The sequence below is a fragment of the Stegostoma tigrinum genome, chromosome 30 (assembly GCF_030684315.1).
Source record: "Stegostoma tigrinum isolate sSteTig4 chromosome 30, sSteTig4.hap1, whole genome shotgun sequence".
In the NCBI taxonomy this organism is placed as follows: domain Eukaryota; kingdom Metazoa; phylum Chordata; class Chondrichthyes; order Orectolobiformes; family Stegostomatidae; genus Stegostoma; species Stegostoma tigrinum.
Genome location: NC_081383.1, coordinates 18,775,528 through 18,789,720, shown reverse-complemented (window position 1 = coordinate 18,789,720; position 14,193 = coordinate 18,775,528). Strand labels below are relative to the sequence as shown.

The 14,193-nt window shown below is 41.1% G+C and overlaps 1 protein-coding gene across 6 annotated transcripts in view; it reads right to left on the bottom strand.

Moving 5' to 3' along the window:
- Positions 1-14,193, bottom strand: part of mfsd12a (major facilitator superfamily domain containing 12a) — a 51,027-nt gene that overhangs the window by 21,743 nt on the left and 15,091 nt on the right. For 5 of the 6 annotated variants that reach the window (XR_009442797.1, XM_048559890.2, XM_059638480.1 and 2 more), the window contains 3 exons: positions 7,781-7,991; positions 6,749-6,878; positions 3,659-3,853 (listed from right to left, as the gene is read on the bottom strand). Coding sequence is in view for 5 of the 6 variants with exons in the window: in XM_048559890.2 (XP_048415847.1) it covers positions 3,659-3,853; positions 6,749-6,878; positions 7,781-7,991 (536 nt within the window). In the remaining variant the exon portion in view is untranslated. The remainder of the gene's footprint in view (positions 1-3,658; positions 3,854-6,748; positions 6,879-7,780; positions 7,992-14,193) is intronic. The other variant, XM_048559893.2, reaches the window with a different exon arrangement.

Sequence of the window (14,193 nt, the reverse complement as noted above, 5' to 3'; positions counted from 1 at the left end):
CACGATGAGTGCATGTAAGGGCCCATTTTCACTCACTGAATTGACATGCCTGCCTTCAATTTTAATGTTTTAGGTTTCAATGGAGTTTTGAAAGAAGCAATGACCAATTCCAGTGGTATCCAAAGATACTGGTTCAAGGACTGGCATCAAATTGAACGACCTGTACTATGCTAAAAGGCATACATGAGAAAATGTTCAAATCCAAGTCGGTGTTGGGTCCACTGCTGTTTTGTCATTTTTATAAATGACCTGGATGAGGGCATAGAAGGATGGATTAGTAAATTTGCAGACGACACTAAGGTCGGTGGAGTTGTGGATCGTGACGAAGGATGTTGTAGGTTGCAGAGAGACAGATCAGCTGCAGAGCTGGGCTGAGAGGTGGCAAAGGGAGTTTAATGCAGATAAGTGTGAGGTGATGCACTTTGGTAGGAGTAACCAGGATGCAAACTACAGGGCTAATGGTAAGATTCTTGGTAGTGCAGATGAGCAGAGAGATCTGTGTCCATGTACACAGATCCTTGAAAGTTGCTACCCAGGTTGATAGGGCTGTTAGGAAGGCATGTAGTGTAGGAAGGCATACAGTGTTTTAGCTTTTATTAATAGAGGGATTGAGTTCCAGAACCATGAGGTTATGCTGCAGCTGTACAAAACTCTGGTGCGTCCGCACTTGGAGTATTGTGTACAGTTCTGGTCACCACATGAGGATGTGGAAGCTTTGGAAAGGGTGCAGAGGAGATTTACTAGGATGTTGCCTGGTATGGAGGGAAGGTCTTACGAGGAAAGGCTGAGGGACTTGAGGCTGTTTTCATCAGAGAGAAGGTGGTTGAGAGGTGACTTAATTGAGACATAAGATAATCAAAGGGTTAGATAGGGTGGATAGGGAGGAGCCTTTTTCCTAGGATAGTGACAGTGAGCACAAGGGGGCATAGCTTTAAATTGAGGGGTGAAAGATATAGGACAGATGTCAGAGGTAGTTTCTTTACTCAGAAGTAAGGGAATGGAACGCTTTGCCTGCATTGGTAGTAGATTCGCCAACTTTAAGTACATTTAAGTCGTCATTGGACAAGCAGATGGACGTACATGGGATAGCGTAGGTTAGATGGGCTTCAGATCGGCACAACGGCGAGGGCTGAAGGGCCTGTATGGTGCTGTAATGTTCTATGTAGAATTACAGGCAAGTTAAACTGCCATTCTTCCCTTTGCAACAGATCCAAAAAACTGGACTGAAAAATGGCAGGCGTTCAATGATGAGTCAGCTCCAAAGTTTCATCCTGCCACTACAAATACAATTCATACTCTTAAAATTGAGATGTCTGCGCACTGTTAAGATACAAATCTAAGACTGCAATAGGATAAAGTATATGGGACAAAATTCAGTAACTGGGGGACAGAAAGAGCTGACATGATCCAATTGTTGGGTAGTGGCTGAACATTACGGCCTTGGAGGAACATAAAGGCTGCCTCAAATGTCGTTTACACAAGATGCTTCAGTTTGGATTAATGGCATTTGTTAGCATTTTAGTTAGGGTTCTTCAGGAAAAACCATCTTCAACTACAAGGACCTTCTCTCCATCCAGGTGGTCAGGAGTAGGGACAATCTTGTGCTGTTATCAGTGAACATCACCATTCATGACTCAAAATAGTGAAACAGACCAGAATCAAACATTGCAAAATGGGGACAGTATCCATACTTGGGCTGATAAGCAGCTAGTAACAGGTGGATGGCACTAGTAGCAGGCAGCAACAATCTCCAAGAGAATACCACCACTGTTGTCCCTTGACATTCAATAGTGTTACCATCACTGAATCCCCACTAACATCCTATTGACCGTCCTATGATGGAATTTAAAGACTTTGCCTTGTTCTGTATAAAATGGTAAGCTGCTTGAAGGGAGGTCATGTACAGTGATACTTTGGAGACACCATTACAGAGAAAGCATCAGAAAAATAAAAGCTGAATCCCTTTAGTTTAAGATAACAAAGTGTGTGTCGATGGATGAACACAGCAGGCCAAGCAACACCTCAGGAGCACAAAAGCTGACATTTCGGGCCTAGACCCTTCTGAGGGGGGGGGATGGGGAGAGGGATCTGAAACAAATAGGGAGAGAGGGGGAGGCAGACTGAAGATGGATAGAGGAGAAGATAGGTGGAGAGGAGAGTATAGGTGGGGAGGATGGACAGGTCAAGGACGTGGATGAGGTTGATAGGTGGGAAATGGAGGTGCAGCTTGAGGTGGGAGGAAGAACAGTTAGGGAGGCAGGGACAAACTGGGCTGGTTTTGTGATGCGGGGTGGGGGGGCTTTAGTTTTCTCCTTTTTCAGGAGGAGAAGCAGGATCTTCTGCAGAATGCAGTAAGTCAATGCAGCTCACCACTTAATCTTCCTGATCTCTACACTTTCTAGTAGAAAAAGCAGAAAGGGAGATGCTTTGATGAGGAACTCAATGAATCAGAGGAAATGTGCCCTTTCTGCATTGTTGGGAGTTGGACATTGAAAGAGAATTTGACATGCTCTGTACAGTTTCTAAAACATACTCCACAGCTGATTAACCAGCTTTATAAACTCAAGTGCCTATTGTTCACAACATTTTAACATGGATGGGAATTATTCTGCCTAGTCCACTTAAATGGCTATTACAAAATCATTTTTTCAAGATTAGCTTTTGAAATTTAAATTCTAAAATCCCCTCTAAAATCAATTTATGCTTTTGATGGTGTTGAAATTTCCAATATCCAAAATGATCATATCCTTTGGTCACAGCTTTACATTATACTACAACTGTGTTTTCTCAAAGTTCCTGTGGAGCGACTGAAGCAGAACTCCATAACCATCATGCACAATTTACAGAAGACAGGACCAATGGCACTTGTAGCACTAAGATCACAACCCTTTTCTTTGAAGAAATATTTGAAGAGCAAGATGCAAATTACCTCTAAATAAAATTGCAATCAATGGGAAGAATGGGAAAAGATTACTGCCACAACATTAAGAGCTTACATGATGCATAAGTGAGGGAAGAAAAAAACAGAAGGAGCTGTTGGGTCAGTGGAGAGGGTAACCAAAATGGGAGGCTCCTGCACGTTCTAAGATGAATCTCACCATAGCTCAACATAATTTAAGGTCAGATTGGTTATCACATCCTCCCTCACTGGTGAGATCCCTGCAGGGCCTAGTTGGTCTAATGGAGTAGAGGGAAACTCTCTCCTATAGTCTAATGAGAACAAGCACTTATCCTAAAACAGATGTTTAATAGCAGCTAGATAAGAGGAGTTATGCTGGCAAAAAGGAAGTTGCTGAAACCACATCACTTCAAGATCTAAAGTTGTTCTTTCACAAGTCCATGTGATAATCATGCAAGGGCAATGCATGAAGCATTAATCCTTTCAGATCCTTACATCCTTCTACAACAGTGCAGTGCGTAAACAATGCTGCAGATTGGTTAGGTTGAACAGTCTGTTTCTGGCCTGCAGACCCTTTAACTGAAGTATGTAGAATGTCATCCTCTGGCAGCAAATAAAACAGTTTTATTTTAATTCTAGCAATTACAACCTGTACTTTCAGCATTCTCCCATTGAAGGGAGCATGTAGTCATCACAGTTTTGTGCCTACTGACCAACCTTCTGATTTTCCCTTACTTCATTGGATAGCACATCACTTACATGATAGAAAGACAGTTCCTTCAACCAGTGTTTCCACTGCAGCAATGGCCGGCTGGGGCTATTCTTGGAACCATCGATGAGCGGTGTCTGTTCAGTGATGACACGTTCCTCTTCATTTTTCACCTCCTCACGTGTTCCAATATGGAACATCAGAGATGATACAAACCCAATGCCAATAACAATCAGAGCCAATGTCTGCAAATAAGAGGTTTGAGTAGCCATCAGTAAAAAAATCCCTCTACCAACGTGACCTTCCTGCCCTCAAAAGTTCACAATGAAACAAACCAAATTCCATTAAAAAAGACAGAAGGATGAAAAGAAAACGTGGTTGTGACAGTTGTATCCAGTCAGTATTTAAGTTCAAAAGTAAATCGAATGGATATCCATCTCCTTAGTGCAGTTTTGGACCAAACTGAGCACCGCCATTTAAAAAGAGAAATAGTGAAGCTCCCTTTACAGCACTGGATTCCTCTAACCATTTCCACTACAGAGATCCTCAGTATTCACTACAACAGTGTAGGAGGAGAGAGGTGGACATCAATTTTGCAACTCAACAGGATTTTAAAAGAAATTATGTGCGTAAGAACAGCTTCCGAAATCGCAATTAAATCATGTGGAAAACATTAAGAAAACCAAAAAGGCAAACTTCCTCAATTACAGTCTAAGGGGAATTAATCTATTCTGAAATCACAGACCATCACGAACTAGTTCCTTTTTAAATAGGAAAACTAACAGCAACCAAAGAATTCACTTCCCTGTTGAGATAGGAAGGTAGAGGCCACAGCTGTGCGAAGGCCTGGCTTTGTTGAGCAAAAAAATTTTTAATTATTTTCAACTCCAAGGCAGGAGGGATTCTAGTCCAGACTTTCTGGACCAGAGAAGTGGGGGCAGACACTACCACTACATCACAAGACCTAGTTGAAATTAAAGTTCTTATTTGCGGCTTGTGTGTTAAGGGAGTTTGGCAGTCTCTGTAGTTCCTAGCCTGTTGGTTTGGCCGTGCAAAAACTCCCCAGTACAGAACTAATTGGTAGTCACAGAAAAGCCACAGGGCAAGAGCTGTTGAGTAGAAAATACCACACTGATGCAACAATTCTTCTGAAGTTTAAATCAAGTATGTTGGTGATGCAGAGAGAGACACACACAACTGTCTCGTGTGTTATCAGATGGTAGCAAGTCTGCAACGGCCCATTAGAAAGATCTTATGACAGGACGAGGGTACGTTTTCAACTCAGTGTTGGCCTCATACCACAAGCACCAACAAAATCTCCAATAAGAGGTTTAAAAACAGAAGTTATTGGAAAAGCTCAGCAGGTCTGGCAGCATCTGTGAAGGAAAAAGAAAATCAACGTTTTGGATCTGGTGACCCTTCCTCAGGATGGGACCCGAGAAGTTGACTGGGTCTTTTCGTCACAGATGCTGCCAGACCTGCTGAGCAACTTCTGGTTTTGTTCCGGATTTCAAGAATCCGTAGTTCTTTTGCTTTTCATCCGATGAAGGTTTGTTCTGACAGAATAGCACTAAAATAAATCAGCTCATTTGTCAGCCCGAGGAACATTAGAAGAGTGGACAGTGACTGGCGTATGTATCATGTCAAAAGGGGCAAAGAGTGCAGAATCAAAGGAGCTATAGCAAAACTGAAGCAAGGGAAGAGCCAGGAGGGTGGAGTGGTGGATTGAAAAGCAGGCGAGAACAGCAATTTTTTTTTTGGGGGGGGGGGGGGGGGGGGTGGTGGTGAGGGTGACGGGAGATGGGGAAAAGGGGTACGAGGGAGGGGGAGAAGAGAAACAGACTAAAAATCAGAAAGGAAAAAAGAAAAAATTGCTGTGAGTTGTAAAAGAAAAAACACACAAACAGGAATGAAGAAACTAAACTGAACTAGCTTGGATTTTGACAGTGAGGCTCAAATAAGCAAGTTAAAAAAAGTTAACAAATTTACCCCCATTAAAGAACTAAAAAGGCAAAGCAAAAGCAAATTATAACAATATCAGAAGCAATTTGAACAAAATGTTCACTTGGACAATTCCTAATTCAAGTGATTGAGTGATTTAGCACAGACTAAAGACCATCTTATCCAGTGTCAGTTGCTAAATTAGAAAAGATTAATCACAGATGAAACCCAGACACAAACAGTTTGCCCATTAGTTCTGATATTACTGCTTTCTACAGAGTCAAAAAACAGTTGCTGAAAGTATGTGACTGTCTCCTATATCTGTCAATGTTTTCCCATTCCCATTCTGTTACAGAAGAATCACAAGGGCCATTTAACCCTCAAGCCTGCTCCACCATTCAACAGACCCATGGCTGATCTGACATTCCTCAAGCGCACTTCCCTGCCCTTTGCTCCTAACACGATTCCCCTATTGATCAAAATCCTACCACAGCATTAAAATTTACACAAGGTCTCTGCCCCAACAACTGCAGCAAGGCGCTCCAAAGACTTAAGCTTCAGATGGAATTCCCCCTCAACTCAACCTCAAATCGTCACCCCTTAATACTGAGATTATGCTCTCTGTGCTTACACACTTCATGCGGAGGATGCATTCTCTCAGCATTTATCCTGTAAAGCCACTTAAGAATCCCATGTTTCAAACAGGGTTACTTCATTCTAAAACTCTGATGAGTAAAATCCCAACCTGTTTAGTCTTTGCCCAGAAAAACAATTCTTCCGTATCAGGGATCATCCTAGTGAACCTTTGCCTCACTGGGAGCAGTTTGGAGAAGGAACAGGAATAGGCCCTTCAGCCTCCTTCACCACTCTAGATCACAGCTAATCATTACTTACAACATAGCCCCATGTTATCCCCACACCTTGATCTGTTTAGTATCTCTTGATTTCTTGAATATACTGACAATTTCTTTCACAGACCCCTGGGGTGGAAAGTTCCAAAATTTCATCCTGCTCCAGTTTTAAAAAAAACAAACTTGCCTCATCTCAGTCTTAACTGGCTGGTCCTTCATTCTGAGATTATCCTGTCTGGTCCTAGATCCCACTCAAGCTGGGGAAGAGAGAAAGGTAGGGTGCCTATGGTGGAGACGGCAGTTGGTCAAGAAGTCATTCAGAAAGAGGACAGTTTAGCTGTTGCTTACCCTGAATACGGGAATATCCTGTTTGCCCAAACTGTTATCAACATCTGGATCAGAGTGTGCAGCTTGAAAGTGAAACAGCAACCACGCAATCCCAAAAACTGCTATATTGGCTACAACAGTAAAAGCATTCCTGTGGATACAAATATTGGTTTTTACAGGTTAGAATTCTGTAGGAGTAAAGATTCAAAACTTGTCCTCCTGCAAATATATTTGCTGAGCATACTCCTGATCCCTGCATCAGTGAACCTGAACTGCAGGCTGGCTCCTGGTGTATGCTGCTGGGCAAGTTTCTTGCAGATGTTATTGCAGCCCAGAGAAAGCAGTCCTGCTTCCAACTGGGTTTCATGCTAAACTGGTTAGCATTGGTAGTCAAACTAAAAAAGTATCCTTTTTGTAAAGTATGCATCATGGATGCCAGATTATTTCAGACTTCTTGATACAAGTAACCTCAAATAGGATTTTCTTTTTAAGGGAAAAAGACACGGGGGATAAACAAATAATCCAGAGTCTTTTTCTCTGCTGTCCACCAATACGTCACATCAAAGTGGTACCTCTGTGACAGAGGGTCTAGGGAAACTCATTTTCACGTTTCTAAATTAATAGCTTATTTTAGAAAACACCCCTAGTACACTGGTTAACTGTTCAAAGTCTTAGTCAGAATACTCCCCTGACAACTATCATTCTCAAGCATCCTCTCAGCCATTATGGCAAAGCTAATGATTGATTAGTATCCTTCTTTGTTCCCAAGATAACAATGGAATATTTCCCAATGACATACAGGCCTCACTGCTCAGATTCTTGTTAATTCCTCAGTTTAAAAAAAACTGAGAGCAGCCTCCCTATGCGGTCTCACTTCCACAGCTACTGTCTGGGGAATCAGAACAGCTTAACCTGGTTTTAACTAACAGTGGTGGTGACCGGCAACTTAAACTGATAGCAAAAGTCAAAATTTTAAACACTTATTCAGGTGGGAAACCTATCAATGATGTAGATAGTGGTTAAAAAACAGACACAAGAAAATGTTTGTTTTACCTAAAAGCAGTGAGCTCAACCCTCTCATGGTTGTTCAAAGCAAGCTCTGGTATCAACGAGAGGTGGGAGATCTGTGTCGCAGCCCACCCAAACTGGAGTACAACAATAAACGGAACAAAGTAAATGAGCTCAGCCCATTGTGGAATGTTTTCACTGCTGCCCACTGGAGGGTTAAAAATAAAGGGGAAGGATAGAAGGACGCTGATGCTTCCTGTTAAAATAAAAAGGGAGGTTAGATAGTCCTTTACAACACAACATCTTAAAAAAAGGCAGTTTAGCTGAAAACATGAATATTAAATGTAGGTTTCACAAATAAAGTGTAGGAACACACTGAAAATCTATACCATGTTCAGCTCTCTGCAGAGATGGGTACAGAACTGAAATCTAAATTTTTGCATGGCTTCTACAATCGCTTGGGAGGATGGAAGTGAACAGCTTGGACTCTGCTTCTGAAAGTGCTTGGGTTTATTTCTATTATGGGAAAAACAGGGTGCACATAGATCAGCAAGAGCCAATACCCAGTTTCAACTTCAAAAGAGGGGGATGTGTCTGGGTGGGAGAAAACATCTGAAAGACTAGCAGCTAATCATATTTTTAAATGCTTCCTTTTGGGGGAGGAAGCAGGGTTTAAAGAATAATGGTGCTCACCACTAACATTTTCTTCAGTGCTTTTCATGTTATCTAGTTGACAATGCAATGCCAGTTGTGTTCTACCATTTTGGTGCCTTGTGCTCCAATAATTACAAGATACGTCAATTTTAAATTGGGCTCAAGTCATCCAAGGATCCAGAGAAACCATGATCAATGACAAGAATTTCCTGGATAGATGCACTCACTGAGTGATAGACAATGCAAGACTCATTCCAAAGCACTTGCTCAATAATCCTCAAAGATGAGCTATTGCTTCTGCACAGCTCAGCCTCACTGAGAATCTGGTGAGCAATTATTTTCTTCTGGCTAAAAAATGCAGAGCAGATCTGTTCAACAGTCCACACAGGAGAAACAAAAGACAATGTAAGCAATTAGAGATCTTATGCAACTTTCTTGGTTTAATGCAAGCGTAACTTTTACATTAGACAAGATTGCTGGTGACATTGTTCATTTATTTAATACAATTCTAGATGGATGTCAACAAAATACATACAAGTCACGCACCATCCTGATTTGATCATGCGTCACCATGTCTTCATGGTTTTTTGGACCGACACCCTGGAAGTTCACAATGTACCATTGTGGTAGAGTCAGCATGTGACTTGTATCAATTCAAAGACTCCATTACCACGTTCAAGTCAAAACCAATTGGACAATAAAAACGACCTTGGTGCTTTCAATTGTAGATTTAATTTTACACAGTTAGAGAATAGCAATTGAGAGAAACGTCAGATCCAAAGTCATGGGAACACAATTTAAGAAACAAAAGTACAGCTAATACATTTTAGTGTGTATACTAAAAACCTTATAAAATAAACATACATCTAAAATCCATTTGCCCATTCCTCTTCTCACTAGGTAGCCAAAGCTACTATTTTTATGCTGTCAACTAGTTTGGATGTCCCAATTTGCACTGAGACAAGAATGTAAGAATTGAGAGCTACTTTTGAAGAAATGATGACTATTGTTGATAGAGATAAGTATTTTAAAATCTGTAACATACTTTTGAAGGAACAAGTTGGCAAAACAAGCCAAGAGTTGCATATTTCGTCTGCATATCATGTGCTGGGACATTAGTAAAAGACATGCACTATGGCTTCAGCAAGGTGTGATGCTTTGTTTTAAGAGTGCGCACACACAGACATGTATGGGTGGAGGGTTGAAAGAAAAATAGTGTCTGTATTTGCTTTAAAAAAACACCGGAGAAAAACAAAGTCTCCAGATATGTTAATGTTCTTTACAGCCAATTTTTGAAACTAGCCGGTGTAAAAGTAGAGAAAGCAGCAACATGGATAAAATTCCATACTATTCTAAAAACACTGAGCTGGAAGATTAAGAGACATCAAAATATGCAATTGAACTGCCCAACAGAAACAGTGGCTGCATTAGAGGCATTTCGTTCCTGTTAGAGTGAAGGGCGAGACTGGAAGGACTAAGGAATTGATCAGCAGATGTTCTAGTCAAGAGAAGAGAAAATCTTATTTTAGATATAGAAAACTTGATTCAATTGAATTTCTTAAATTAAAATTAGTATAGTGATATTCTGGAGGAAAAAAAACAAAAAAAAAAAAATCAGGAAAGCAAAAGGGCGATGAGATAGTGATGTCAGATAAGGTCGAGAATAATCCAGACATGCTACAAATACATAAAGAACAGGAGGGTAACAAGAGAGAGTATGGCCTCTTAAAGAGCAACATCTGTGTGTTGAAACCCAGAGAGGAGATGGAAGAGATATTAAAATGAATATTTCATGTCAGTTTGTGTAGAAAGACAGTCTAGAGAATACAGAGAAATAATCTGTTTGAAAATAAACAGTTCACATTACAGAAGAGAATGTTCAGGAGGTCTTAGAGAATAAGAAAGTGACTAAATATGGAAACCTAATCTAACGTATCCCAAAACATTCTGGGATCAAAACAGGAAGTTACGAGACTCCTTGCAGAAATATTGCAATCATCTATAACTGCAGGCAAGGTGCCCGATTACTGGAGAGTGGCTAATGTTGTACCTTTAAGAAAGGTTGTAAGGGAAACCAGGGAAATATAGACCTGGGATAACAGTGTGGAGCTGGATGAACACAGCAGGCCAAGCTGCATCTTCGGAGCACAAAAGCTGACGTTTTGGGCCTAGGCCCATCAGAAATGAGGGCGGGGAGAGGGTTCTGAAATAAGGGGAGGCAGATCGACTTCAGTTGTCGAAATTGTTGGAGGTGGTGATTGCAAAAGATAGGATTTATAGATATTTAGAGGGGCAAAAATTGATTAGGGTTAATTAGCATGGTTTTGTGCAAGGAAAATCATGTCTCACAAACTTGATTGAAAGAAAACTCAAGGAAGTCACCAAAAAAAGGATGGTGGCAGAGCAGTTGATGTTGTTTATTTGGATTTTAAATTATTTGACAAGGATCTGTGTGGTAGCCTATTTAGTAAAGTTGGGTCACATGGTATTCAGGGTGAGATTGCCAAATGGATACACAATTTGCTTAATGGCATGAGGCAGAGCAATGTTAGGGGGTGTCGCTTTTCAGACCGGAGGCCTGTGACCAGTGTTCCACTGGGATCAGGTTTGGGTCCTCATTTTTGTCTGTTATTTCATATAAGTGTTTGGATGAGGAGAACATAGAAGGAATAAAATTAGTAAGCTTGCAGATGACAAAGTGGGTGATATTAGACAGCGAAGAAGGTTTTCTAAGACTACAAAGGGATCCTGATCAAATGGCTCAATGAGCTGAAAAGTGGCAGATGGGGTTCAATGTGGATAAGTGCAAGGTATTGCATTTTGGTACAACAAACAAAGATAGGGCTTATACAATTAATAATATGGCCTTGGGTGGTGTTATAGAACACAAGGATCTAGGGGTGCAGATGTATAATTCTTTAAGTTGGGTGATTAAAAATGTTTGGCAGGCTTGCCTTCACTGCTCAGCCCTTTGCATAGCAGTTAGAAGGTCATGTTGAAGTTGTGAAGGACGGTGAGGCGTCTTCTGGAATTCTAGTCACTCAGTTATAGGAAGGAAATTATCAAGGAGGGTTCAGAAGAAATTTGCTAAAATGTTGTTGAGTTATAAGGTTTGGCTGGGACTTCCCCACCCCACTCTTCACCCTTTTTCCTAATGGAGCCTCGGAGGCTGGTGGGTGACCTGAGAATTTCTAAGATAATGAGTATAGATGGAGTTAATGGTAATTGTCTTCTCCCTAGGATGAGGGAATTGGAAGACACGGGGGCACATTTTTAAAGGTAAGACTGATGTTTCAAAAAAATTGCCTTTTTTAAAAAAGTGGTTCACATGTGGAATGAACTTCCTGAGAAAGTGGTACACAATTACATTGAAAACACTTCGATAGATACAGGAATAGGAAAGGTTTGGAGGAATATGGGCCAGGAGCAGGCAGGTGGGACTAGTTTGAGATGGTGTTCGACATGGTTTGGTTGGATCAAAGGGTCGGTTTCTGTGCTGTATGACAACGTGTTATTTTAACAGGAAGCTCATTAGATGAAGCACATTGTACTCACGCAAGATACAGAATTACTCAACAAGAAACTCATTCAGTGCAAAATTCTCCTGCCCAAGTTTGAAATTCTGGCATGAATTAAACATATTACACTGAGAAGAAAAACTGCAGATGCTGGAAATAAAAAACAAACAGAAGTTGTGGGCGGGGGGGGGGGGCGGTGGGGGAGAAAACAAGCAGCAAGTCTGGCAGCATCTATGGAGAAAGCGGAATTAACATTGTGGGTCCAGCATTCTGAAGTGTCACTGGACCGGATTGGTTAACTCTCCCCCCCACAGGTGCTACCAGATCTGCATCTTTACCGGCTGTAAGTTGGCAGCACTTGAACTTGGTCTGCTTGCTGTTAAATCCATGTTTATTGCTGAAATAGTAATAATGCAAATACCTAGTTGCAAGCCTATGTTTCCCATTTGCACCATAGCATTGCCCGATTCTGCTTCTACTTCAGCTCATCTATTGTCAAAGCCCTCAACACTTTAGCCAACTCTACATCAGACCATCAAGCACACTCCTGGTCAGTGTCTCATTCTACTCTCCACAATCTTGTTACTACCCAAAGCTCTGCTGGTGGTGTCCCAGTCCACATGGAGTCCCCAGTTATCCGTGCTCTCTGCTTATCAACTTACAACGGCTCCCAAGCAGCCCAGATCCAAAATTCACATCCTTGTTTTCAACTCCATTTCTCATTTTAATATTTTTACCAGCTCCATAACCCTCCAAAATATCTGCACCTCCCCAGTGCTCAAAATGCAGATCGGAGAGAATCTTTCCTTCATCATTAAAGGTCATACGCTCAGCTCAAACAAAAAGTCACTTCCTAAACTTCATCTCACTTGTCCTTCTACAAGGCTCCCCAAAAGTTTACTTGTTCAACTAAACCTTTGACTGGTGGCTCAATCCTATTTTTTTGTTTTAAAGCAAGAAAAGATACTTCACACTAGGTTAGAAAGCACTACACAAAATATAAAAGCAAATGTTATTTCAGTTAGTCTGAGGTGGTTTAGACAATAAACCAACATGAAGCCCCAGCTAATCTTTTTCTCCTGAAGAGTACAATCTGTTTCAACAATCAAGGCAGGAGTAGACTACCAAGACAACTGGACAGCATTCAGGCACTTTAAGGGAAGAGAGATGATATTCTGAACTGAACATCTGTAGCAAATTCAATATGCAACAACTGCTTTCCATAATTAACAATTCCCAATGACTTCAGTTTTCCAGCAAGCACATACCAGTGAGTACAAAAGATTACTATGCAAAATGTGGACAGCAAAGAGGGAGACACACATTAACATATTACAGAGCATTCGCTGGATAATAGGGTGAAGAGGGACATCCATGAAATGGGTAAATTTAAACTGGCAGGATGTGATGCTAAGTGTTTCACAGGGGATTAGTATTGAGCCTCAAATCATACCTTTCTTAAAGGAAGAACAATGGCTTCGATGAAGTAACCCAAAAGCATGGTATTACATTTTCACATGAAACCAAGACAGGGTGGAAAGCCAAATGTGAACAGAACAAAGTAGTCTGCAAAGGAAAAAGTACACAGACAGGCACATATGAATGCCTTCTCTAAACAGAGATTGCTTACTTAGCTGATGATATCTGGAATGGGGGTAGGGATGCTTTAATTAAATAGTGTTCAAAGGCTCTGGCCATCACTGCTTAGGCCAGCATTTATTGCCCATCATTAAGTGTCTCATTACTATGCAATTTGTTAGGCTAATTGAGAAGGCTGCTAGGAATCAACCTAATCTATGGGTAGGCCAAACTAGATAAAAGGGAGCAGACTTCCCTCCGAGGATGTTAGTGAACCAGTTTTTTTTTTAAAAAATGTGTGGTTTCTATTAGACCAGCTGTCCCAGACTGATTGAATTCAAAATTTCACCATCTACCATGGTGGGATTTGAACCCACAGCCCTACAACATTAGCCAAGGGTTCTGGGTTATTGACCCATGATTATTACCTCTATTATCAGAGAATAACTGTACAAGCTGGGCCTACATCAACTGGAGTTTAGAAAAGTCTTGAGTGGTCTTCCTGAAATGCAATTTGAGGACTTGACAGGGGAGATGCTTAGGAAAATATTTGCTTATGGGACAGGACAGAAGTAGAGGTCACTTTAAAAAAGCGTCATCCATTTGAGAGGGCAGCAAAGGTAATTGTTAAATGTTTTTCAGGCAGAGGCAAAATGGATTCTTGATGAACAAGGAAGTCAAAGGTTACTGCAGGTAGGCTGGAACGTA